The 27,092-nt window shown below is 43.6% G+C and overlaps 1 protein-coding gene across 1 annotated transcript in view; it reads right to left on the bottom strand.

The window, feature by feature from the left end:
- The window catches only part of LOC111875210 (neuronal PAS domain-containing protein 2), a 459,290-nt gene that overhangs the window by 357,926 nt on the left and 74,272 nt on the right, over positions 1–27,092 (bottom strand). Inside the window, exon 2 of the mRNA XM_023871270.2 lies at positions 157–373. Within this exon, the coding sequence (XP_023727038.1) occupies positions 157–359 (203 nt within the window). The 5' untranslated portion in view covers positions 360–373. The remainder of the gene's footprint in view (positions 1–156; positions 374–27,092) is intronic.

Genomic DNA, 27,092 nt, shown 5'->3' with positions numbered 1-27,092 from the left:
AAACCAGGTCTCAGTTCAGATGATGGGACAGTTCAATTTGCTGTGTTATGGCCCATAATGCATTCCTACTGCCCATCCAGATCTCTGTTTCGCTGATGTTCGTTACCTGGATAGACAATGTTACCGTGTTACAATTCTCACTATGCTGCTCCTTACCTAGGTAAGTGCTGAAGCTGCGGCTGGGGTTCCTGCTGTTGCTGCACTTTGATGGTAGATGTGGCTGCTCCAGTGGTGGTGGACACTGATGTGTCCAACACTTCGCCAGACGCTTCCTCAGCTCCAAGCACCTTTGATTCTGCTGCAGATGCCTTAGCTCCTGCATCAGCTTCTGCTTCTACTGTCTCTCGTGCCTCAGCCATATTTGCTTTCCAACCTGTAAATTAAGACAGATTATGGTAAGTACTGATTGATTCCTCCTTTATTTATAATGCACTATCAGATGGTTAATTTATGAGCTATAGCTTATAATTAAGAGTGGGCTGTGAATGATAAAATGAGATGGTTGTGGATGAATTGTTCTTTGACTAGTTTAAGGCAGTGTAAATCTTTCAGTAAATTTCAATATATATCTGAAAATAACAGAATCAAAAGGATTTTTTAGGGAAGAATAAAGTGAGTAATTGTATTATTAAATTCAGGAAATGTATCACAGCAAGAATTATGATATAACAAGCTTATAAAATAATCATCTTCAATGTCTGCTGTCAAACATGATCTCTTACTTCAAGACACAACATAAATTGTCAGGAAACTAAATACTCGAAAATATTGTGACATATGGGCCGTTTCTAGGAAACAATAGGCAATAAATGCAATCATTAAATCTAGAAAAACGTAAAGCTATCCCTGTAACAGGCCCTGAAAGCCCATAAGGTTGTGAGATGTCGAGGCTCCCACATTTTCTTTAGACAATCGGCTCAATGACGGCCGTAAGGTTGTCAGCCTTCCGAGCCGGTCGACCTTTACCTGGTACTCATTTCTATTAGAGGCTGAGTCGTCCCCAGGGACATAGTGCGGCTGGAAGGTTTAGGTAAATTGAAAAATCCACCTCATCGGGACTCGGACCCGCGACCTTCCGGCTTCATCATAGTGCCTCAACCAACTATGCTACCGCTTCATTAAATCTAGAACCCACAAGTACTAGTCACGCTAACCCATAATACGTGACAATATTTTGAATTCACAGGGACAAGGTCAGTAATTTAGGATATTATATAATGATAACTTTGTGGTTCATACAGGTCTTCTAACGCTGTCAGGATAGTGAGGACTGTGTGACTTTAATAGTGGCAATGGTGGGAGAACCGTCTTGGAAAACAATTATTTGGAAGAAAGCAGTCTTCTGGGATTTGGCGCCGTGTATATGTGGTGTTAACACCACATACACAGTGCCAAATCCCAGAAGACTGCTTTCTTCATAGTCACCGCCGTGAAAGCCTCAAATCTTACAATTATTTGGAAGACAACAAATGAGATGAAAGGACATTACTGAGCTGGAGCTTAGGGAAGTACGTAGTATAAGTGAGATATGGAGAGAACTGACTAAGGACTTTATCCAGTGGTGGTGCAGAACCTTCAGGTTCGAATACCAGAGAATGTTTTTCTTCTTCCCGAGAAACGAACTCTATCGCAATTAAGTCACGACAAAATTGTGCAATTATTACTAACCAGCAGATATATACTTTGAAATGCAATTTCAGTGCTTCGTTGTATATTATTTTCTTAATGTGATGTTAACACCAAGGTTATACTGGAAACTGTTCTTACACCTTCAAATAAAGGTTAAAGTTGTCCCTGTGCTTAATTAGTTAACCACTATGGCATGAAGACATATGGGGGAGTGTAGGTATAGTTCCACCATTATTGACCTCAGCACTAGCTGAAGGTTAGTGGTCAGCTTCATGTCCCGGCCGTTTTGCCCCCGGGGAAATCGCCGCCGGTACCCATTGGTTAGGAGGCTGGGTGGACGCCAAACTCGGTCTGGACAACGTGGATAAGAGAAAAATCTTGCCATGCCGGGAATCGAACCCGGACAGTCCAGCCTGTAGCCTGTCACTATACTGACTGAGCTATTCCGACTCCTGGCCTTCAAATATGCATTAAAATACTAATTAGCCTGAAGACTGCTGTATTCTTGAACGTGGCGCAGTTTCAGAGGTAGCCTCAAGCTGCAGGCAGCAGGTTTCAAGAAAATGCTGGTCCATGCGTCACATCACAGAACACAGTAATACTCATATTCATCACTATGAGAACTTCAAAGGTCACATAAATTAGCCTACCCACTATCCATATTGTTTACTATTTCTCTAGGTGAACTAGTGATCCTGGGGTAATGCGCTGGTATCACCTAGCATAACGCCGCGCCACAGCTCAAGCGGTTAGTCGCTGGCTTCCCACTGCGGCGGCCCGGTTCGATACCGGGTCTGGTCAAGTGGGATTTGTGGTGGACAAAGTGGCGCTGGGGCAAGTTTTGTCCGAGTACTTCGGTTTTCCCTGCCAATCTTCATTCAACCAATTGCTCCTCAATCACCCTCACCTATCATCTGGGGCTGGTACAATAGGCCAGAAGTGGCCGCAGTACAAGGGATTTAGTCCCACCCCACTAGCAATAAAAATCACCTAACATAAATATTTCATACTTCGCCAACTCTTGATTCGCCTCTTACTTACTTACTTAATCATGCAGCTGAGCCCTTCTGGAGAAGCCGCCAATTGTGCAGCTACTCGAAGAATTTCCCAGCATTTTATGGAACCCGAAGGTTCATTACCGTGTTCACAAGAGTATTCCACTGGTCCCTATTCTTAGCCAGATCAATCCAATCCATATACATTCCAACCTATCTCTCTAAGATCCATTTTAATAGTGTCCACCCACCTACGCCTTGGTCTTCCCAGTGGTCTCTTATANTAACTCTGAATGGTGTCTGAGCCCAAAGCAGATTGCAGTACTGAAGACAGCGATGTCATAGCAAATTGCCTTCCGTTCTGAAATACTACACAGCTGAACATCACACTTTCGACATAGGCTCACAGAGACGATGCCATGGTATGGTGACATTTTGAGCGGCTATTGCTTTATACACACACGATAACAAATGCGTCAAACCTCGTTTCGGGCTTTACACGTATATACGTATAGCTAACTACATGGTACAAGATCCAGCCTGAGGAATCGACGGCTGTTTATCTACTCAAGAATCACTTATTTTATGCAAGCCTGGCTCTCCTCTAAGCAGGTCAGAACCGCTTCTGTTACATTCCTTTCAAATGCATTATACAGGATCTTAGCAATTGAAATCATCGTTAAATACACAAAGAATAAGTAAAACAACACTGTGTTCTCAAAAGTCCACCACTGGACCCTATTCTGAACCGGAAGACATTCATTTGTCCTAGGTCTCATTCAGTCCTGACCTTCCACCGACTGTCTTAGGTCCGCAAGTGGTCTCTCACCTTCAGTTTGCCCATAAAAATTCCATGTGAATTTCTCATTTTTTCCTGTGTATTCTAAACATTCTGTCATTTCCACTCCATAATACTGTTACATGTACGCCCATTGCTAGGCAACGGGTTGGTAAACAAGTTCCCGCGAAGACACGAAGATAGATTCTTGGTAAAGAGTCCGTTGCTAGGTTAAGCTACAATTCTGACAACAGAAGAATGTTTTCAATGTGGTCCGCGCCATGCCCAGTAAGCGTCTACAATAATAGGGGTTTTCTATGGGGTTCGTGCCTACGGTTTGTAGGGGACCGTGGAGGTTGTTTGCAGTCATAGCTGAGAAGCCGTGAGTCAAGGGCACAAAGCCGTCACGGAAAGAAGTTGTGAGGGATTCAGATGTGACGTATTAACAGACATTGAAGACTTTACGTACTGTAGTTAAAGTAATCTTGAGAGTGTAAGAACTAATTGTAGTTACGACTAGTGGAGATCCAATAAACCAATTCACCAACCCAACCCCGCGTCTTAGTCACCGATACATAATACACATTTTGGAACTTTTCGTTCTGTTATGTTCTCCTGTACTTCGTTGATCCGAACATCGCCCTGAAGACTTTATTCTCAAATGCTCATAACGTATATTACGGCTCTATACAACAATAGCAAATTCATAAAGACAGTGTTTCTCAAACTGTGGTCCGTGGTCGTCCACCAGATGGTGATAGCATTACGAGACATGCAATAAATAACATAATTAAAAAAAATACTTGGAATTGATGGATATAGAATTTTACGGCAATATTAACTATAATTGCTCTCCTATTCGCAGAAAAAAACAGTTGCATGCTCTTTACGGCCAAGGGGAAACAGCAGAGTCCTTTGCGTGTTCTCCGACCGCCCATGTAGTGGCCCTCAATTGCCCAAGTTTACGAAACACTTGGCCGATTTTTCAGTTTCTTACGCCTAGACACAGTCGGTAGGACTCCTTGGACGGGGATCAACCCGTCGCAAGGCCGCTACGTACACAAAGAACGCAAACACAGACATCCATGCCTCGAATAGAATTGGAACCCACGATCCCAGCATTCGAGCGAGCGAAGACAGTTCATGGCTCAGACCGAGCGGCCACTGTGATCGGCTGAGCTCACTTAGAGTCTGATCGCCATGTATCAAGGAAGAAGCATGCAAAATGCCTGTTAAGACATAACACAATAAACAAGCATGCAGAAGCACTGCGCGTTGTACGCTGAAACAGAAATTCTCTCTCCAAAGAGTGGTGTGAAGGTGTTAAAGAGACCAGGACGCTGAGGGCAACACATGGACCTTCTTCCCTTCACAAAACAAAACAAAACATAAAATAATAGTTTTAAATAGCAGACGGGAAAACAAACTATTCTTAATTGGAGAGTAGCAAGCATTCCCCAATTTAATCTGCTCTTATTTTCTTCGTGTATGCAATTTGACTTTTTGTGACTACAAAAGAGAATGTGTGTGTCCTGTTAATAGCTTTACCCAGAGAACTAAATACCACGTTATACTTCTGGCTACTAACAAAGCAACTTTTCAAAAAGATTCCATACAGTGTTACTTGAATGCCATTATCCTCAAGGTGGCCTTCATCCATTCCTTGGAAACGCATCCTGTAAGTGGCCGTCAGGTGCTCATAATATGACATGCACATCTCTTTCCTTCATTATTCCTTCTTTTATTTTTTGTGAGTAACATGTATTACTATAGGCCTTCCTTAAGCGAACTAAACAACTGTCTGTTATTAAGCTAGGTATAACCAAGATGGCAGATCACAGTGACCGCGCGGTCTGAGGCAAGAACTGTTTCTGCCCGCTCGAAAACTGGGGTCGCGTGTCCGAATCCCACTCGAGGCATGGATGTCTGTGTGCGTTTATTGTGTGTGTGTGTTGTTCTCTGTGTAGGTAGCAGCCTTGGGACGGGCTGATCCCCCGTCAAAGGAATCCTACCGACTGTGTATAGGAAAAGCGACCAAGGCCAAACAAGGACGGACAGACATACGGATAGATTGATAACCAAGATGATTCTGAAGTGTTGCGACGATGGTTTATAATACTCAGAATTGCCGGGATTTTGGACTTTGTCCAACATCCTATATTCTAGAAACTACAAAAAACGTTTCAAAAACTGGATTCTTCCGAAACGTTGTGTTTTCTAATTTCTAGAATACCGGACGAAGGACAAAGTCCAAAAACCCAGTAATTCTGAGTATAACCAATATGTCAGTATAATTACCGTGAAATGCGTTGTATATTTTATTGTTTACTTTTCCTGTTTTAATGTTTATTTCGTGCCCCGTTTTGGGCGGATTGGTCCAGCACTTATCGAGACACACAAGGATAAACATACCAGTACAAACCATGTTTGAAATCAAATATTATTACTTCTGTTATTACTGTTGTCACTACAATAATAATAAAGTAAAAAAAGTAAAGTAAAGCTATCCTTGTTAACAGGCCGTGAAGGCCCACAGGGTTGTGAGACATTGAGGGTCCACATTATCGAGACAATCGGCTCAAAGATGGCGGTAAAGTTGTCAGCCTTACGCGCCGGTCGCGCTTTACTCCCCAGGAAAATTATTTAATTAATTCCCGGTACTCATTTCTGTTAGAGGCTGAGTGAACCCCAGGGCCATAGTGCGGCCGGAATGATAGGTCAACTGAAAAAAATCCAGNCCAGTGGCCTCATCGGTATTTGAACCCGCGACCTTCCGACTTGTAGCATAGTGCGTTAACCACTATAATAATAATAATAATAATAGTAACAATAATAAAAAGCGGCCTCCGTAGTCTAGGGATAACGTTCCCACCTCGTGACTCAAGGTAACCTGGTTCAAACCCGGCAGAGGTCGTGGAATTTTTGAGGGCGGAAAAATTCAGGGAACAAGTCCTCCGAGAGGGACTTTAAGCCGTCAGTCCCGTGTCGTAGCTTTACGGAACGTAAAAGAACCTCATGTCCCAAGGGGACCTCTGAGCCAAATTCAGGACATTTCCCGCCCAACAGTAGTCTCTAACTCCTCTGGTAGAGGGGGGGGGGAAGCATCGAGATACCGCTGAGCCAGTGGAGGCCGAACTCGCTGGCTCAGTCGGGACTGATGGCACGCACCAGTACCGGTAGTATATAGAGACTGGTAGGGGGACGCATAATGGACCAACAGTGGGTGTAAGTGCATGGGGAAACCCACCCTCTCCAATAACAACAACAATAATAATAATAGCCTGGATAGCTCAGTCGGTATAGTGTCTGCCTATGGGCTGGACGACCGAGGGTTTCGAAATCGAGTCCCGGCAGGGGAGAGAATTTTCTCTTCTTCACGTCGTCCAGGCCGGTACTGGGGCCCTATCCAAGGGGTACCGAGTTCTGTTTCTAAGGGAGTAAAGCGACCTGGGCGTGAAGCTGACCGCTCACCTCCATCTGATGCCGAGGTTCAGAATACGTGGATGCATACATCTATACATCCACTCCCCCATATGCCTTCACGAAGTAGTGCTTAATTAAGGTCAGGGACTTCATTATGTCACGAGAATCGCCATTATCAGTGCGTAACGAGTTTGGCTAGAATTCTGAAGTTCCCAGTTTGAATCTCGGCCGAGGCCGATGGCCTTACTGTAGCTTTTCGCAGTTTTACATTTGTCCCTGGAGTTCTCAACATAAAAATAGCACCTTCTTTCTAACCCGTCCACAGTCATCACGCATATTCATCCTGTCTTATTGTACGCTCTCTCTTCTTCAGGACCTCCAGGAGATATTTCGATAGCATCTCAAAATGACTTCCTTCCTTTTCACACCCAATTTGCCACTGGATGATCCTCTTACCTTTAAATGCTACAAACCCGATTCAGATGACAAAGCACAAATAACATTTTGATTGGAAGACCACAGGAAGAAGACCAGTTAGGGTCACTGGAGTGAAATGACGGCATATACTGAAGTGGTTATTAGAGATACAAGATGCAATTTGGATTCAAATGACTCGGGATCGGTTATTTTAAACAAGATAAATAAAACCACGACTTTCGAAACAACTAACGAATTATAAACCGTTAAGTAAAAAATCTTGTATTGTGCTTGCTTGCACATGTGTAAGGCAAAACTGTTTCCATATGCCCAGTCTGGGAGATATTCATTTTCGCGGCCAGTATAGAACATTCGGCCAACTGACTGGCAAGGGCAGGAAGGTCGAGCTTCGATTAGCGGCACAGGTAGAGGACTCTTCCCTTGCACGTAACGTCCAGCGCAGCTCCGTGACCCACTCACAGGCACGGGGATTCTTTCCCCAGCAGACTCCTCCATTTGGTGCAAAAGGTTCTCAAGAACGGTTCATCACACATAAGAAATTATGGATCTTAATAGTATGCATCCTGTTATGTGTTATAGATAGAGTATGTAATGTGTACAAAAGTATGGCAGTCTACACAATAATATCCTGTATTTTAAAAACAGAGTAAACACTGAACAAAGCAGTCTTCTGGGATTTGGCACCGTGTATATGTGGTGTTAACCGACGTTTCGGAGGAACGTATCGCCTCCATCTTCAGGGTAGAAGAAAAAATATAAGAAATCTGCAAGCGAAGAGACCGTGAGAACCGGTAAAAGCAGACTGTGTTGGACCGGTTCTCACGGTCTCCTCGCTTGCAGATTTCTTATATTTTTTCTTCTACCCTGAAGATGGAGGCGATACGTTCCTCCGAAACGTCGGTTAACACTACATATACACGGTGCCAAATCCCAGAAGACTGCTTTCTTCATAGTCACCGCCGTGAAAGCCTCAAATCTTACAAAGTAAACACTACTGATCAACATTTGTTGATACAACAAACATTTAATCAACAAAGGTTGATACGATAGTGTCTATTTTGTTTTTAAAATACAGAATATTGTTGTGTAGACTGCCATAAGTTTATACACATTATATATACCCTAGACATTATACTACATATATAAACAAATGTCCCCCAAATCTACAATTTTTTTAGCATTTTTCGATATAATCAATTTTGAACCAGACATACAGACAAACAACCTATGAGGTATGTTGTGTGGCTGGCTTTGGAACAGTATGAATCCCCGATAAATGATCTATCTAGCCCGCTGCGGTACCAGAAGTCACCAAGCAGCAACTGGCACCTGTGTGCACTTCAGCTTCACTTCATCGTACGTGTCACAGCTAAAACAATGACGTCTTTTAAGATCAGATACTGTAAATGTTACTTGTGATTAATGTTAGACATGACATTGGAACGGAAGCGCAACAAAGATCCTTATACATATTAACCACAGGATATGTACGTCACAAACGCTAAGGCTATAGCCTATGCAAGTTCAGAACGTGTGAATAACGGCTTCGTAACACTTACGTCAACAGCCACTATTTATTGAGCTGGAGCTGGAAAGATCAGACCTACACCAGCGCCAAATACGGGAATGTCCATCCACAAAACTTTACGTCGTGAGGAATATAGTCCTGAGCCAAGCAGTTCAACGCAACAGAGCTGACTTCGCCCGCAGCAGAGACCAGGGATTCCAGCATGGGAAATGAACAAACACAATACAAGGCTAAGCAACATGTAATGAACTTCCAGCGCTTACACGTTCGGGTTCACTTTCCAAATTGCTTAATAATACGATACTCAGAAATAACGTTCACATTTCTTAAGGGTTATATTTTACGAAATGCACCGACATAGCACGCGGTAGCGTAGTTAGTTGAGGCATTATGCTACAAGCCGGAAGGTTGCGGGTTAAAGTCCCGATGAAATCATTGGATTTTTTTTTCAATTGACCTAATCCTTCCAGCCGCGGCCCTGGGGTCCACTCAGCCTCTAACAGAAATGAATACCAGGAATTAATTAAATAATTTTCCTGTGGAGTAAAGCGCGTAAGGCTGACAACCTTACCGCCATCTTTGAGCCGATTGTCTAGATAATGTGGGAGCCTCGACGTCTCACAACCCTACGGGCCTTCACGGCCTTCTACAGGGATAGCTTTACTTTCTTTTACTTTTACCGACATAAGGACGAGATTCTTGCTCAGCCGACTTCCCGTACTTTACATAGAAGAGTGGGCTTGTGGCATCATGTCCGCGCGACTCTCCAAGGCTGCCGACGAGAACACGAGTAACATTAAAACATGAAATTTCCGTAATCTAATTTTGTATAAAATAAAGTGATATGGCGGCTGCACGAAGGGCATATTTACTCTTCAGTTAGACCCTATGTGGTATCAATTAATGGACCAATGGCTCTAGTGATGAGAAATTTATAAGACGTCATAATTATAAATACAGATTACATTCAGTAATTATAAACATGACAACGGGGAAAATTATAAGGACACGTGTGGGAGGCTTTGTGTGATCAGAATCTGAACTTCGGCTGAAATCCTCCAAACACGTTGATTCGTGCTTCTTCACAGTTTCACCATACAGACTCAGATATCTGAAGGAAAGTGGGCGTGTTCATGTTTTGATTTAAAAAGCTGATGTGCACGTTTCGTTTCTTTCGATTGTTGTGGCGCTGATACGATAGCGCATGCAATATGCGCAGCAGGATGGGGGCCGTTCAGCTCGGAGAGGGAATCATTCCTAACTGTGCAGCGCAGTTTTCGTCGTTGTTAAATACACAAAGCATCAGTTTACAGCTGGTAGGCGTATCACCTGTTCGAAGAGCCGTGAGCAATTATTTTCTTACGGAGGCCGTATAAGGTTATTTTGAAGTGACTATTCTAATCCAACGCCGCTCTACAGCCCTTTGTTGGGCCTTGGCCGCTTTTTCAGTTTCTTAATCCTATACACAGGCGGTAGACTTCTTGGATGGGGAATCAGCCCGTCGCAAGGCCGCTACCTGCACACAGAACAAACGCAGACAGACATCCATGCCTCGACTGCGATTCGAACCCACTAGCCCAGTGTTTTAGCGGACCAGAGGCACTTCGTACCTTAGACCGCGCGGCCATTGTGACCGGCTTCTGAAGTGATTGCGGGATGGAAACACAAAAGAGAAAAACGAATCTATAATTAAAATATAAATTGGATCAATTATTCACAATGACTGAATATACTTTATAGATATGTTAACAAAAATGTGGAAATAATATTAGGCAAAGGTAAATTTGTCTCTGTTCTTAATCAATTGTGGGGCACGCGGTAGCGTAGTTGGTTGAGGCACTATGCTACAAGCCGGAAGGTCGCGGATTCAAGTCCCGATGAGGTCATTGAATCTTTTTCCATTTACCTAATCCTTCCAGCCGCACTATGACCCTGGGGTCGACAGCCTCTAACAGAAATAAGTACCAGGAATCTTCCTGGGGGTAAAGGGCGGCCGGCGCGTAGGGCTGACAACCTTGCCGCCATCTATGAGCCGATTGTCTAGAAAATGTAGGAACCTCGTCTCACAACCCTATGGGCCTCAACGGCCTGTTACAGGAATATCTTTACTTCCATTTACTTAATTAAGCACCACGCCATGAAGACGTATATCAGGCATAATAACCAATTCGGACTTGATGTTCCAAACTGTGGTGTCTTTACGCGGTTAAGATACGAGCTAAACCACATCTGAAGTGGGCACTACGTGGCTTTCTTACGCCCAAGTGCAGATACACTAATTACAATAAATACATGAATTAGGGAGAAGCCGGGTAGTGCAGTCGGTGTAGCGACTGGCTACGAGCTGGACGACTGGGGAGTCGGAATTCGACTCCCGGTAGGGTCAAGAATTTTCTATTCTCCAAGTTGTCCAGACCGGCTGTGGGGTCCACCCAGCCTCCTATCTAATGGGTACCGGGATTAAAGCGGCCAGGGAATGAAGTAGACCACTCACCTCCAGCTAATGCAGAGTTCAAGAAAATGTGGACCTATACATCCATTCCCCCATACCCCTTCATGGTGTAGTGCTTAATTCATTGAGCACAGGGACAACTTTACCTTACCTTTACATGCATTAGGGTCCAGCATCTGCGTATTTCTCATGTCTCGATTTATGCATACACCTCGATTGCAACACTTTTCTTATATTATGTATCACCCACTCACCGTCCAAAGAAACTTACCAAATCTATAAAGTAACTATTTTAAAAAATGAAAGTAAATCTGTGGTCAGCGTTAGAAGGTAAAGAGTAGCGTCATTAATAATGTTTAAAAACGGTCTGATGCCGCAATGCTTTTAGTTCCGGGTCATATTTTGCCCACATCTGTTCTAAAATGGAAATTACATGGCAGACCTCACGTATTTATAACTTCTATAAATCTAATAAACGTGTGTACGGACGTCCAGGAAATCAGTTAGGTGTTGTAGTTCAGAGCTAGAAATAGCTATCCAGTCACCTTGAATCTGTCAAATATAACCTCAAGGTTTCGCACCGTCCTTATATTGGTAATTATTGCCTTACAAACAACATTTCATGCATAATGTTTAGATATGTTTATGATATACCTAAGGACGAAATTTCATATGCCTAGTTCCAACGGTTCAGTAGTAATCGTTATCATTCAAAACGCCAAAGAAGATAGTTACTATAGGATTCTGACGATGGTGTATAACACACTGATATATTGGGTTTTCGGACTTTATCCATCGTCCTGGTTTTTAAGATAACTAATAAAAACACGACGTTTCGGAAACTGGATCTGTTTCCGTCCTCAGGTGAAGGAAAACACCTATTCTGTTGGGTCCGTTAGAAAGAGCTAGCCTCAATCCAGATCCAGTTTCCGAAACGTCGTGTTTTTATTAGTTATCTTAAAAACCAGGACGATGGATAAAGTCCAAAAACCCAATATATCAGTGTGCCAAAGAAGATGTTCGCACGACCACCGTGCTGTTACTATACAGTTCACCAAGAAGTTACGTGTCTTCTGAAGACCTGTTACCGTGCATCTATTCAGAAACGCAAGTTTAACGGCATCAGCGTCGCCCCCCCCCCGCGATTAATGGCTAGGAAATTACAAAAGTATGGATTTGGGGTGTTCTCCAGTGGCATGACGGTATATCACGTGTCACGAAAATCGGCCAGCTAGTTCGAACACTGAAATTGGGGAGACACAGATACACAAACACATATACACAGGCAACATTGGGATCCCATAAGACTACGTTCTTTTCTTCTTTTTTTTTTCTTCCTTAAGGAAAGACGCTAAGAAGATTTGAAGTCTGAGTGCTAAAAGTGGCTACCAAATACATGGGGGTTTTCAGTTAGATCTGTCATGCTAAACGGCATATCGGAGACAAAACTGCAAACCAATAAAAATGTTTGCTTTCACAAGCCTCATTCAGAGCCATCAGTTTCTGTCGCACAGTGCTCAAAAACATGTGCGAGAGTGTACTGCGTAAATATCACGATGCAGAAAAATGGAAAAGACCAAAATCATTTCGTATTGTGGTTTTCTGGATTATTACACCATATAGTCTGGTGAATGTACACTAATGCTTTCGAGTAACATATTGCCTCCACCTTCAGGAAAGAAGAGCATAGCTTGAAAATCGAATACTAACCGAAAATACACTATAAATCTTTACTGCGGTGGAAACCTTTACATTGACGGTCTTTCTCCTATTAAAAGTAAGGACACTCTGGATATGAGACGCTCACAGCAGTGACCATGAAGACTGCGATCTTCTAGAATATGACACCGAGCTGTCCGATGTTTCAGAGGAACGTACTGTCTCCCTCTTCAGGGCCTAACAGTCAGCCAAACACGTAACCAGCAAGAATCAGGCAGATAGCAGACATTTGCATACTCTTCGATTCTGAAGATGTAAGCACATACTCATCCGAAACGTAGGTGAATTTCTACCGGACTACACGGCATCACAACCCGAGATGGTACTCTGCAATATATGTACGAGGGTTGGAACTTTAATAGTGGCAACTATTTATTTACAACTGATACAAAATAGATGCATATTTCGAAGTTTTACTGTCCTTCAATATAGTCACCAGCATTGTGTACAACCCGTTGCCAGCGATGTGGAAGTCGTAGGATACCTTTAGCAGCTCCTGTTGTGTTGATAGTTCGAATGGGGCGGTCTACTGCCTGAAGAATCTCTGGAACAGTTCTGAAGCGAATGCCATGAAGTGGTTCCTTCATCTTAGGAATCAAGTCGAAGTCACAAGGGCTTAACTCCGGGGAGTATGGTGGATGGTGCAGCACTTCCCAGCCCCATCGATCGAACAAATCAGCCACAGCTTGCCATTTCTGCATGTCCGTCAAATCATGCGGAACCCATCGTGATGCAGTTTTTCTCATGCCCAGGCGTTTCTTCAGAATGTGAAGCACAGACGTATGAGCTAATCCTGTCTCTCGGGCCAGCTCACGAATCGTATGGCGTCGATCACTCTCCAGTAACGCGGAAAGAGCATACACTTCTTCACTGACGCTAGGACCACCTGGCCGACGCATGTCTGCCACACTTTGGCGTCCTTCGTTGAAGGCTTTACCCACCTTTCCACTGTTCTGTAAGGCAATGCAGATTACCCGCAAGCCTCTTGAAGACCTTGATGACGCTGTCGTGCTGTACGGCCTCTGGCACATTCAATCTTTTTCCAACTCCGTTGTTCCTGTTTCGAAAACATCGTGCCAACACTACATTAGACCGCCAGCTAACACAAGGCTGTTCTTCTCGTCACTGCGCATGCGTGATGTGGGAAGGGAGAGTCCATTTGCTCTGAGGTAAGGTACGTATGTAACTAACGTGTGGTATAAGCGACATTATTTGGTTCCGTTGCACGGCGTCTCTAAAGCAGTGTTGCCACTATTAAAGTTCCAACCCTCTTAATTTAATTTGCAAATAGGGGGAAAAATAAAACACCTTCACCTTTTATATCAGAATGTCTAAACACAAGACACAAGCATGAAAACTACTAAAACCAATGAAGGTCACCTTAGATATAACCATTGGTCAGATCTGCAACAGCGTACAAAATCCAACATGAAGATTGCAGTAAAACGGCCGTTTTGCACGAATGATGGATTACATCACCACACGTACTCTAACAGATGTTTATTATGCTGTTCACAAGCACTATATAAATACAGTAAAATCTGCCGCATGCAGAATCCTAATGAAACTTTACAACTTTCTGTTACAGATTTTAAATGAAGGTACTTGCAGATGAAAAAGATGAATGACTTTATTCATTTCAGGACGCCGTCAGTACCTCGGCCTATATAGTGTCAAACAGCAGTACGATTAATGAATGTGAACTGGGAAGTGTATGCATGGAAGCGGACGAGGCCCAATCGAGGTGGTAACACGAAATTCTCCTGAGGAAACTGAATAAACCCAAGCAAAAACTCAGGATAGTCGGTGCTCCGGTCGGAATTCGAACCAATCGCTTCTAGAATACACCAACATGTTCGGTAAAAATAAAGGAATTATTATTGCGGAGTCTGCTACGTGTTCTATGTATTTCTATTCCAAATGACGGCCAGAAATTTGTTACATGACGATTACACTACATCGCTCCTGAGCAATACACATCTTCAGCGGTCTCTCCTTCTTCCTCGCTATTCCTTCTTTTTTCATTTCATGTTTCTCGCTTCCTTCTTTTCTTCTTTTTGGTTCCAGTCTCTTTATTCTTAACTGTTCGCCCGCAGTTCATTAAATATTCTGCGAATATTTTGTCGAGGTTCCATCTTAATCCCTTTCCAATTTGACGGCAGACTTATTCCTTCTCTGGCAAATTCTACCGTACAGAAAAAGAAACTGTACGAAGAGAATACAATGTATAGGGAAGCAGACTATTTTCCGTTAAATTGTTACCTTTATTCTCTTTCTGCACCTTTCCGTGTATTAGAGGTGGTGTTACAATAGTCTTTGCTGTGTACTCGTACTCAAGATATCAGATCTTTTACCCCGGCTAAAGCTGATTTTTAGGCAAGTCAAGGTTGTGTTTCAAACGGGTTTTACAGCATACGTTCCCCCAAAAGACTGACTGGCCCTTTCTTGGTTCAGCTGCAGAGGTTTTACAAGAGTCGACTGAGACTGTAAGACGGCTAGCATGTTGTCGCCGCCTGTTTTAAGTTATTCGAACACTCTCCAGAAGAAACACTATGAAACACTCTCAGGATAGACGATACACGGCCGAGGTTCGAATCGGGCACGTTCCAAATACAATACTGGTGCATTCTCGCTTCACAAGACACGTTCTCTTAAAGTTATTTAATGGTGCACTCTCAGATGAAGAAATTATATAGACAATGACATCGAATGAAATGTAAACATGAACAAAAATTTTCAAAGGATTTAGAAGGAAATGGTCGTGATCCCTTCCAGTGTAGTAGTCCTGCATCCGTCTGGGATGAAAGAAAACACGAAAGCCCATATGCAACAGTCAATAACTCTGCCAAGATTCGAACCGGATACCTTCTGAACACAAGTCTAATGAGTCACCAATACACCACCCTACTGAGTTTTTTGCCTCCTTGATCAACGGATTCGTGATTAGTTTAACGAAGTTCAAACCGAACTGCCCAAATAACGTCAAATGGTAGGATGACTCTAATCGACGAATTTGTAGTGTCTTGTTTTATTGTAGTGTCCCAATTCTGTAACTATAGTGGAGAAAACAATTAAGAATTTCAGTTATGATAATCGGTCTGGGGCTCGAGATTCAAACCCGAGGGGCCTCCCGGATACGAAGAACGAGTGATAGCCAGTAGAGGGAACTTTGGTTTGTCATTGTGTGTAAAATAGGAAGCAAGCAATGCCATAACAGGTTTGGTGTTTTTAACTATTTTATATCATGGTATGATGTTCTGGTAAGTATAATATGTGTGTGTGTGCGTGTGTAGGTTTATATGTCAGTTTCGTTTGTAGTAGCAGACAGGAACCAGTTCCTCGCGTCTTTTGTAAACACCATGACTGTTGGTCTGGCCTCCCGTTTCCGGTGTCACACGACCCAGAAATTACGAGCATATATTATATGAATATAGCGATCCCAGCTATTCAGCGCAGCAGGGATATACAATGTTGTCAGCACCATTACATCCTAATGAGGGCCGCGCCATAGCTCAAGCGGTTAGTCGCTGGCTTCCCACCGCGGTGGCCCGAGTTCGATCCCGGGTCTGGTCAAGTGGGATTTGTGGTGGACAAAGTGGCGCTGGGGTAGGTTTTCTCCGAGTACTTCGGTTTCCCCTGCCACTCTTCATTCCACCAACTGCTCCACAATCACCCTCACCTATCATCTGGGGCTGGTACAATAGGCCAGAAGTGGCCGCAGCACAAGGGACTTAGTCCCACCCCACTAGCAATAAAAAGAAATAATACATCCGAATTACACACTGTCTGTAACCTACGTATGAGCGTCAAGTCTTCAATGTGTCGACAAAGTTACATCACAATAATCCGGTCTAATATGTTACCATATGAGTGTAACTGAACGTCAGATACTAGAAAACATCTGTAAACACAACGTTACGAAATTCTGTCAATTTCACGGCGCCAGTTGTTCCTCTGGAGCCTTCATAAACAGAGCGTTTTGTCATATGTTTGTTATTCCTTTGTCCGTCCACAAAATATGGAACTACGATTCCTGTAACACTGCATATTTGCCCTCTAGTATTGTCAGCGCATACCCATTGTTATAGGTGACCATTATGAAGGAAATGCTGGGCAGAACACAGGAGAGAAGTAAATTGTTGCTGGCCCTCGCAAGGATAGAAAATCTTGGTTTCGGGTCCATTCGGGACTCATGACCATTTCCTTTTTCGTTCCAAGCCCACTTACGTATTGGAAATTGAGCCTTCTCTTCGATGAGGAGAGGGTTTGGTTGCTGAGCCCATAAATTTCAGTATTTCTACTTCCTCATATACTGATTACACACACATGAAAGTACTGTGATGGTGGGGGGGGGGGAGAAATCGATCTCGAAATGTTGAAGGATTTCCACGCTGTCAGCCACAGTGATTACGAAGAAATGCTTTTTTGTATGCAGCCTGTCTATACAGAGGTACGCGGTAGCGTAGCTGGTTGAGGCACTTTGCTACAAGCCGGAAGGTCGTGGGTTCAAGTCCCGATGAGGTCACTGGAATTTACCTAATTCTTCCATTTGCAGTATGGCCCTGGGGTCGACTCAGCCTCTAACAGAAATGAGTACTTGGAATATTCTTGGGGGTAAAGCGCGGCCGCCGCGTAGGGCTGATAACCTTACCGCCATCTATGAGCCGATTGTCTAGAAAATGTGAGAACCTCAGGAACTCACAACCCTATGGGACTCCACGGACTGTTACAGGGATATCTTTACTTTTTTTTTTTACTTACTTACTTTTAGTCCGTCTATGTATGGATGTGCACCTCGCACGCAGCCGAACGATTGGATGAATTTTATTCATATTCCGCATTCAATAAGCTATCCGTCCTAGGTCGATGCCCGATTAGTTTGAACATTATGACTTCAAAAAATAGCATTCTTGCCAAATAGGATGAAAACACAAAATGGTGGTTTTCTTGAAAAAGGCTGCAACGATTTGCATTAATTTCAACAGCATATGAAGACCATGTCCCTACATGAAATTGCACAGGTGGTAACTTCTAGAAAATAACGGTTCGTGCACTAGGGTCCCACATGGAAAACGACAATCTCGTTTTTCTAATACGGCTTTGCCGGTCTGACATATTTTAATATTGTTCCGTATACGGCAACAAGCAGTGATCTACTGCGCAACAATAGGTTTCGTTCCCAAGGTAACTATGTGAAGGGATATGCAGATGTCGTTGCACCAATTTTTATATCTAGAACTGCGCGTCAGGTTTCCCCACAAAAGGGTTTGCGCACTCTTGTCAACAGGTGTCAGATACACAGTAAAACTGACAGCGTTCAACCAAAAGGAAACATACCAGACATGACTCGAGATTTTCAAAAACAATAGTTTCTGAATACCGCATAAATCTATCACTCCCGGTGCACAGTAACCAGACTCCTTCCACGGTGGGCGCAAGTTTCTTTCAGTTCTCGGTAAGTCTGCTCATTACGTTCAAAAGCAAGAGCAGACTTCTAACCAAACAGTTCTGAATTTTTACAATTCTAGAACTTTGATTATTACCAACAACAGTTTCAATATTTGACTTGACATTCTTTTCGCAGTAGTTTAAAGCACAGAAAAAACAGAGTCGCATTAAACATTAAAATATACGCAAAGCGTCGTTATACTGTTGGTAAATTCTCATAATTTCATAAACAAAAATTAACACCATCAGACGAGGGCATAATAACAATCTTACGTTTCAACAGGAACAGTTCAGTCGGTAAAGTGACATGAGCACAGCCCAGACGACCGGAGTTTGATTACCAATACAGGCACAGATTTCTCCTTTCGCTGTCGTATTCAGACCGGCCTTGGGGCCTACCACGCCTCAGGTCTCGTAGGTACGTACCACGAACTCCTCCAGACCGGCTCTGGGGCCTATCACGCCTCAGGTCTCGTAGTTGGGCACCACGGACTCCTCCAGACCGGCTCTGGGGCCTATCACGCCTCAGGTCTCGTTGGTGGGTACCACGGACTCCTCCAGACCGGCTCTGGGGCCTATCACGCCTCAGGTCTCGTTGGTGGGTACCACGGACTCCTCCAGACCGGCTCTGGGGCCTATCACGCCTCAGGTCTCGTAGGTACGTGCCACAGACTCCTTTCTGGGGCACTGTGGCCAGAGTTTACTATGATTATTAATCTAAATCTAAATGCAAGTTTACGAACACGTAAATTTATTTATTTACTGTGGTTTGGTTGCCGACATTATCAGCAGCTTAGCTAGACTATATGCCATCACATGTTACAGACGATTAATGACTGATGAAGAAAAGTAGTAGTGACAGCTTCCAAGGTGCTATCCCAACATTCCGCTGGAGAAACTAAGAAAAATCAAGAGAACTCGGTCATGTAGTTGGTGTTTCTGCCGAGATTCGAATCGATAATCTCCCGAACAAGGGTCACAAGCGTTACCGTCACAACAAATTTGCTCGGTGAGTACGTGCAACTTGGTGTTTATACAATTTTACCTGCTGCTGTGTATGCGTGTAAGAGCCATTGTGAGGGCCGAACAAGCATTAAAGGGTTGGAGAAGAAAGTGACATAGAAGAGTTTACAAGAAAAATAAAAACTTCATAACCTAAAAACACTACCTGATATCAAACAAAGAAGAATGGGGGGGGGGTGCATCCGGCACGCATGCAGTAAACACCAAAATCTTGACTGGAAAATGCCACGGGATCACAGATGAGGGCAGAAAAATTTTGAACGAATTTCATTGTACTTTTGATAAAATAATCGCATAATGGTTAGGTAATTTTAAAGTTGACTCTGCTTAATTAATTAAGCATTATGCCATCAAATCGTATGGGGGCGTGGATGTATAGCTCTAGCATTACTGACCTCGGCACTAGACGAGAGTGGTCCACCGAATGGTTAGACATAAAGATATTTTTCTGCGTAATAGTCCTGAATTATTTCAGTGCATTTGGTCCAGGGGACAAAACTTCTTTATTCCATCTGAATCAAGTGCTTTCGGTTGGGACCAGATTCATTCTTCTTTCAATGACTGGTGCAAATTTCGGATACAATTTCATTCTCGCGCCGCTTCTTTCCAGACTGGTGCAAATTTCGGATGCAATTTCATTCTCGCGCCGCCTCTTTCCATGACTGGTGCAAATTTCGGATGCAATTTCATTCTCGCGCCGCTTCTTTCCATGACTGGTGCAAATTTCGGATGCAATTTCATTCTCGCGCCGCTTCTTTCCATGACTGGTGCAAATTTCAGATGCCGTTTCATTCTCGCGCCGCTTCTTTCCATGACTGGTGCAAATGTCGAATGCTGTTCCATCAGCGGTGTTGTCCCGGGCATGCAGATATGTTCCTTAATTTCATGATATACGTGGTAGTCATTAATTTCGTGGACTGTGGTTTTATCGCATATTACAATGTATTCACATACACTTACGCAGATCCACATCGGCCCTCAAAATAGTTGCCGTTGGCCGCTGTGCAAGTCTGCCAACACTGCTGAAACATATTGGTGTCTCTTGTGGCAATCGCCACCTCCTCGGACGACTGAAATCTACGACCACGTAGCTTTGCTTTCAAGCGGAGAAAGAGAAAGAAATCGCATGGTGCGAGATCGGGTGAGTACGGAGGGCGTGACAAAACGGTGACCTGTTANATGCAAGTTTGCCAACGTTGATATAGCTGCCGAAAACATTGCTGAACATACTGACGGGAAATTCCCGTACGGCGTCTTTTGTGGCAATGACTACCTCCTCGGACGACTGAAATCTACGACCACGTAGCTTTGCTTTCAAGCGGAGAAAGAGAAAGAAATCGCATGGTGCGAGATCGGGTGAGTACGGAGGGCGTGACAAAACGGTGACCTGTTACCTTGCCAGTTCCTCTTGGGCAAGAACAGAGCGATGTGCAGGGGCGTTGTCGTGTAGCAACAGCCAATTCTTCATACGCCAAACGTTTCGATAGGGGATTTGCCTAGTTTTTGGCAGAATTTTATGGTTGCCCGTTGTTCAAACTGCAACATTTTCGATTTCCGCCATTCGCATTTAACTGCCTCTTGCTGTGACGAGAGATGAACCAACAGGGCATCATATCGTGCCTCAACCTATCCGCTGTACTGCACTGCAACGACGCTTTGCGGCCAGTCCACGAAAATATTGGCTGTGGTAGTACGTGTATTACAACAGTGGAGAGTCGCGTAGAACGTGCATCGCTAACAACACTCATTCCCTTCTTACGAATGTTCCCGTCCTCGTCTCGTATAGCTATCGGCCTTACTAAATTGTCATTCTTCCATACACGTTATTAGATTTCAGAGTCTGTAACGTTGTTACGTAATGGAGCGGCCATGCTAAAAGTGTCCCAGTGTTATCAGTAATGAAATCCCACATACATGTAAATGAGTTAGCCTTGGTGTTTTCTTATGTCCCATATGATTTTAGCGCTGCCACCGTAGCAACAACAGCAGAAGGCACCCGCCAATGGCGTACACACAGGCATATTTTTTCAAATGCGTTCCTTGGGATTTTACACACTCCTTACTGACTCTGATCTTCATTTTTAAGTAATAATTTATCGCTACAAAGCGTGTCGTGCCACGTGTAACATTCCGCAATCACAAACAATGTTGTTTCCTTGTATTCCGTTAAATATGGACCAACTAACTATCTATATATCTATCTTATCTGCTCGTCTGTCTGTATGTCTGTCTACCTGTCTATATCTGTATCTACCCATCTTTATTCCTGCTGCTCCCACTTGGAACATAGTGCTTCGTGAAACGCCGTTTCACTTCAGTTTCTTAATCTTAGACAGACGGTAGGACTCCTTGGACGGGAGATCAGCCCATCGCAAGGCCGCTACCTACAGACAACACAACATAGAATAAACGCAGACACACATCCATGCTTTGAGTGAGATTAGAACCCATGAATCCAGTGTTCGAGAGAGCGAAGACATTTCATGCATTACGCCGCTCGGCCAGTATGATCGGAATACAGACAATAAACCTATATAAAAAAAAAAGTTTTCAAACGACATTTCCAAGTCTTAACTACGTCTTTATGATACGGACCAATTTTCGTACGATGAATTAATAACCAGAAAAATTATAAATGTCGATTTCGACTACATGAAGTGGGTCGGAGTCACACTGTATAGGTATAAACCAAAATTAATTCTGCCCAACAAGCAGTGCTGTGAGCCCCAAAATACCAATGCACAGATTTGGTGACAAATCATAACGATATAAACTACCTCCACAGTGAGAGCAAATTTCACGGACTTTATGCAAGAATCGCATGCTGTTTCATTTAAGAAGTGGGTTATGAAGATATGAAGGGGTGAAATACACTCAACAGGCTTAGAATTCGGTGTGGTGTGCGTTTGCGGTGGAGCTAAACCTTCGACTTTCATAACACAGAATGTCTGTTCGAGAGCCTATACCAAGCAGATGATCGACTCTTGATGTATTTAACGACACTCTTTCAATTGCTTAGGCCATGTAGGATGATCTGTGAATGATCAATATAAAACAACGCCCGTGGTCGATATTACGCTGCTACATAAGTAAACGAAGAAATCGTCGGTCAGGATGTTCGGGTCTGGGTCGAAATTCGAAACCTGGACCTCCTGGATATCAAAGTGGGGCAACGACGTTAGGTATCAAGGAATTACCTAAGCCAGGGCGAACCCAGCAGATCTGCGAGTTGTAGCCAATTTTAGAAGCTGATCGGCACCAACTGCAAAGAAGTGTACGGTCCGCCAAAATGGTTTTGAAATTACATGGCTTTAATACCAGAATTCTGGCACACTTCCATGCACTACACTCTAGCCTGCACTTAATGCTGTCCTCGTTTTGGGTTGCCAAGCAAATATACTGCGCAATTCACAAACACACTCTGCAGGCCTACAATGATATATAAGCCATGCAATTACAACAATCTAATAGCAAAATCCGAAATTTCAACATAATTACTACCAAAATCCGACATTATACGGGATCCTGAGCAAGATCCATCCATCTCACACCCTCGAACCTGCTTTCCCTAAAATACACCTTAATATCATTCTCTCCGTTCCAAGTGGTCACTTATCAAGTTCTGTATGCACTTCTAGTTTCCCCCATTCAAGAAATGAGCACTGTGGCTACTGCTTCGTATTCGGCACATCCGAGGTTCGAATACCGTACTAGAGACTGAAGTTTACTGCTGTTTTCGTCAATTGCTCTGGGACAGATTGTTTCCACTCTCTTCACAATGTGTAGTATCACCCATAATCAATCTACCATTCAACATGTATGCAGCTGAAATACTATAGCAAAATCCGGTCTGAATATCCATCCGAGCTAAGTATCTGACCCTTCATAATAGTGGATGAACTACAGTAATTCACGAAGAATGTTCTATATTTGTTGGAGGAACTTTTCCAAATCCAGCGGGGAACCATTTCTTTTGCACCTTCGTCCTTTGTCCCCCTTCTTCCTTTACTGTATCTCCTTTCCTCTCTCTGTTCAAATAGCGATTAAGCGTAAGTTACTCCTCAATCTTCATCATTCACATGGCCCAGTTTAGAACAAAGGGCTGCCACCTGTGTAAGTACGTGAAGACTATTGTGGCATGACATGCATACACATATGGATAACAAGACACAGTTATAAACTTTATCATATATATTACACAAAAACACACCATATATAGATAGTGTGGCATATTTGCTCGAAGTAAGAAATGTGGAGCCAGAGCAACAGCCATTGCTAGGTAACGGCTGTGTAACACACAAAAATGGAGTAACGGCTGGAAAACACTTTCTGTGCGGTCCATGCCGAGGCTATACAACGAGGAACACCCTCATCTTGAATACTATCATCCAACGAAGAGAAGGCGAGGGAATTAACCAATGCCCGTTTGCATATACTACCCAGGATGAAAACATCGTAATGACTTTCGGACAACTCTTCCCGTTATCCTTGGTAAACAGAAGCTTAACATGTCTCTAATCTGACATAGAACGATCAATGTCGACCATTTCCACCAACCACTTACCTCGCCTTCTCTTAAATGGAGGCTAAGACGTATGGGGAATTATTGCTGCCACGTGCTGTTAACCTCGACACTACGTGTACATGAGCTAGGTGAGTGGCCAGCTTCATGCCATGGCTGCTTTACCCCAGGCGAAAAGAGTCCCAGGAAACTTATCAAGTGGACACTAGAATTGGTGGGTTCCAGACCGGATATGGTGGCGGGCGAAGAACGTATATGTGAAGCACTTCCTGGGACGTTAAAGGAAATGTGTATAAAACAGCCTTATTAATACCTCTACACGGTATGATACAATGCATGGTTGTGTGCAGTACACCTATACTGCTTCCTAGCCCCGCGAACACTAGATCTGTGTCTGAAATAAATAAATAGCCATGCCAACGACAGATCCCAAATCCCGAAGACTGTGTTTGTGCACTTCAACGCAACAGGTCGATGTAACAGTGAGAGGCATAAACGATCCGAGGCCAAGTTACCAGCTATTCTAAGGCCGCGCCATAGCACAAGCGGTTAGTCGCTGGCTTCCCACCGCGGTGGCCCGGGTTTGAACCCGAGTCTGGTCAAGTGGGATATGTGGTGGACAAAGTGGCGCTGGTGCAGGTTTTCTCCGAGTACTTCGGTTTCCCCTGCCAATCTTCATTCCACCAATTGCTCCACAATCACCCTCACCTATCATCTGGGGCTGGTAAAATAGGCCAGAAGTGGCCGCAGTACAAGGGACTCAGTCATACCGCACTAGCAATAAAAGAAAATACTAGCTATTCTGACGTCTTTCGTGATTTTCCTTAGGATCTCCAGAAAATACTGGGACAGCACCTTGAAATACGTCACGGCCGTCCACTACTAAACAATCATTCACCACCCATTAAAAATATCAGAACATTTTTCCGCCCTCGCTTAATAATTTACATGCGGAGTTCTTGATCAGAGAAAACTGCGTCTGTTAATATACAGGATGTACGAGAACATTTCATTGAGCTGGAAGAGTACGGGTTTCACCACACGACAACAGAACTGTACGATACGTAGTTCTGTCGAGCGCACATGAGTGTGCGCATGCTTCGGTTTCAGGGCGTCTGAAAACAGAATGGACATTTTGCGAGTAATACGATAAAAGGAGCTGGGATCAAAGTGCAGTGAAATGGAGGTGGAGGGGGGGAAATCTGATTAGCTCTGCTTATTTTCTTAACAAAACTGTTTAAAACGTGCGCACTATTTCTCGGACACCTGCCTTTCTTTCGTTATGCAGAGACATCCGACGGTCAAGGGACAGGAGACGAGGTTCCTGACAGTGACCTTGGCGAACACAAAATCAAAAAGAAAGTTCAGTATTTCTGAGCGAGACGCGTCGTGTGGAGAATGTGAAGATTAAGTATAAGTCTTATTGAAGCTTTTCAGCTAAAATGTGGAATAATAAGGCGTAGAAAATAAACAAAATCAAGTTACGGTCTTGCTGTGCACGATGCCAGTCTAACTAGAACTATACAGTACATTTGTCTGTAATTTCTTGTTTATAGCAACCAGCTACATGGCCGCTTGCAATGAACGGCCCTCAGATCAAATGTAGCTACGTTCAAAGGAAACTGCCACTAATTGTTCTATACATAAAACGTTGCCATGCGCACAAACTGGCACTGCTGTATAGGAAAGAGTCATGAGGCTCTATCCTGCACACCCACTAAGAAAACCAGGTAATCATTTTCTAAAGGATTTTTTAGAGTTATATTAAACCAAAGACTCAGATGTCTATACATCCATTTCTTAATCTTCCTCGGCGGTACATTACTTACATTCGTTTGACACACATGAGCAAGCACGGGCGCGTGTATGGCTGCTTTATTGGGAGAATCGATTTTAATAATATTAACTACTGTAATATTTTCTGGTGTTCACTGAGTTTTCGCTCAGTCAAGTCTATTGTCACAAACGCTGTTTCCCTCCGGGGTGTGTGTGGACCAATCAGCTGGGTGGACGGACAGATCATAGACTATTTAACGACTTAATATCACCTGAACGGATCTTCCATGTCGACCGATATTCTGTTAGCTTGAAGGGACTGGAAATGAAGAGACCGTAGCCTGTTTCAAGACACCATCTCAGCTTTTGTCTGGAAGAGCGGAAGACAGCGGAATCAGGACGTCAGACGTCCGGCCGAGGATCGAACAGGACATAAGAAGGAAGGAGGGGTAACAGCTTTATCCAACTTCGTTGGTGGAGCAGTTAGCTGAGGACTTCGTGCAAGAGAGATAGAGTTTATGGAGTGGTTAGTGTTGTAATGCTGAGAAATTGGCATTGGTTGTTGTTGTATGCCGCCTTTACTAAGTAAATTACAAAGCAGAATTATGCACAGCTAAAGAAAAGACACATCGTTCAACATTCTAGTGGCATAACAGTGGTGGTCATTTATACTGCTTCATCTTCGTCCTTCATGAATTATGAAGTTTCAATCCAGAAATAAATTCTGAAATTATGAACAGTGATGAAAACTGGCAGGCCTCCTTGGGCGGAGTATCGACCTATCGCATCACCTCTACCTTCACACATAAACAAAAAACAAAACAAACTCCGTGGTCTGTAGTCCGCAGGAGAACTATACCGACCGAGCGACCGCCGCTTGTCGGCGAAGTTAGTGCCAACTTTCGCGGATAGAGGGTGTAACGTTGTCAGCGCAACAGATCCCCACGGTCGTTAATCTCAGTTTTCTAGACCGGATCCGCTACTTTCTTGAAATGGCTCCTCAATTATCCTCACGAGGCTGAGNTGAGTGGACCCCGTTCCAGACCCACTACTTCTCAGAAAATCTGGTAGCACCGGGAATCGAACCCGGACCTCTATATCTGTATGACCGCTAGACTACAGAGGCGGTATCAAACATCTTCATCTTCATCTTCATCAGTAATCTGTCACACGACAGGTCCACAGTCTCTTCCAAAACAGTTCCTCCACTTAATGCGATCTAGAGCTTTCTCCTTCAAATGACAGTATCCTCTTCTGTCCCCAAGGTCATCCAGCATCTTCTTACGTCTTCTTCCTCGTCTTCTGGTCACTTCTATCCGCCCATCTATCTTTCCTTCGATAACTTCTTTTAGAAGGCAGTT

This window comes from Cryptotermes secundus, unplaced genomic scaffold (genome assembly GCF_002891405.2).
Source record: "Cryptotermes secundus unplaced genomic scaffold, Csec_1.0 scaffold1564, whole genome shotgun sequence".
NCBI lineage: Eukaryota > Metazoa > Arthropoda > Insecta > Blattodea > Kalotermitidae > Cryptotermes > Cryptotermes secundus.
The sequence above is the reverse complement of the archived record's forward strand: the minus strand, read 5'-3'. Positions and strand labels throughout refer to the sequence as shown.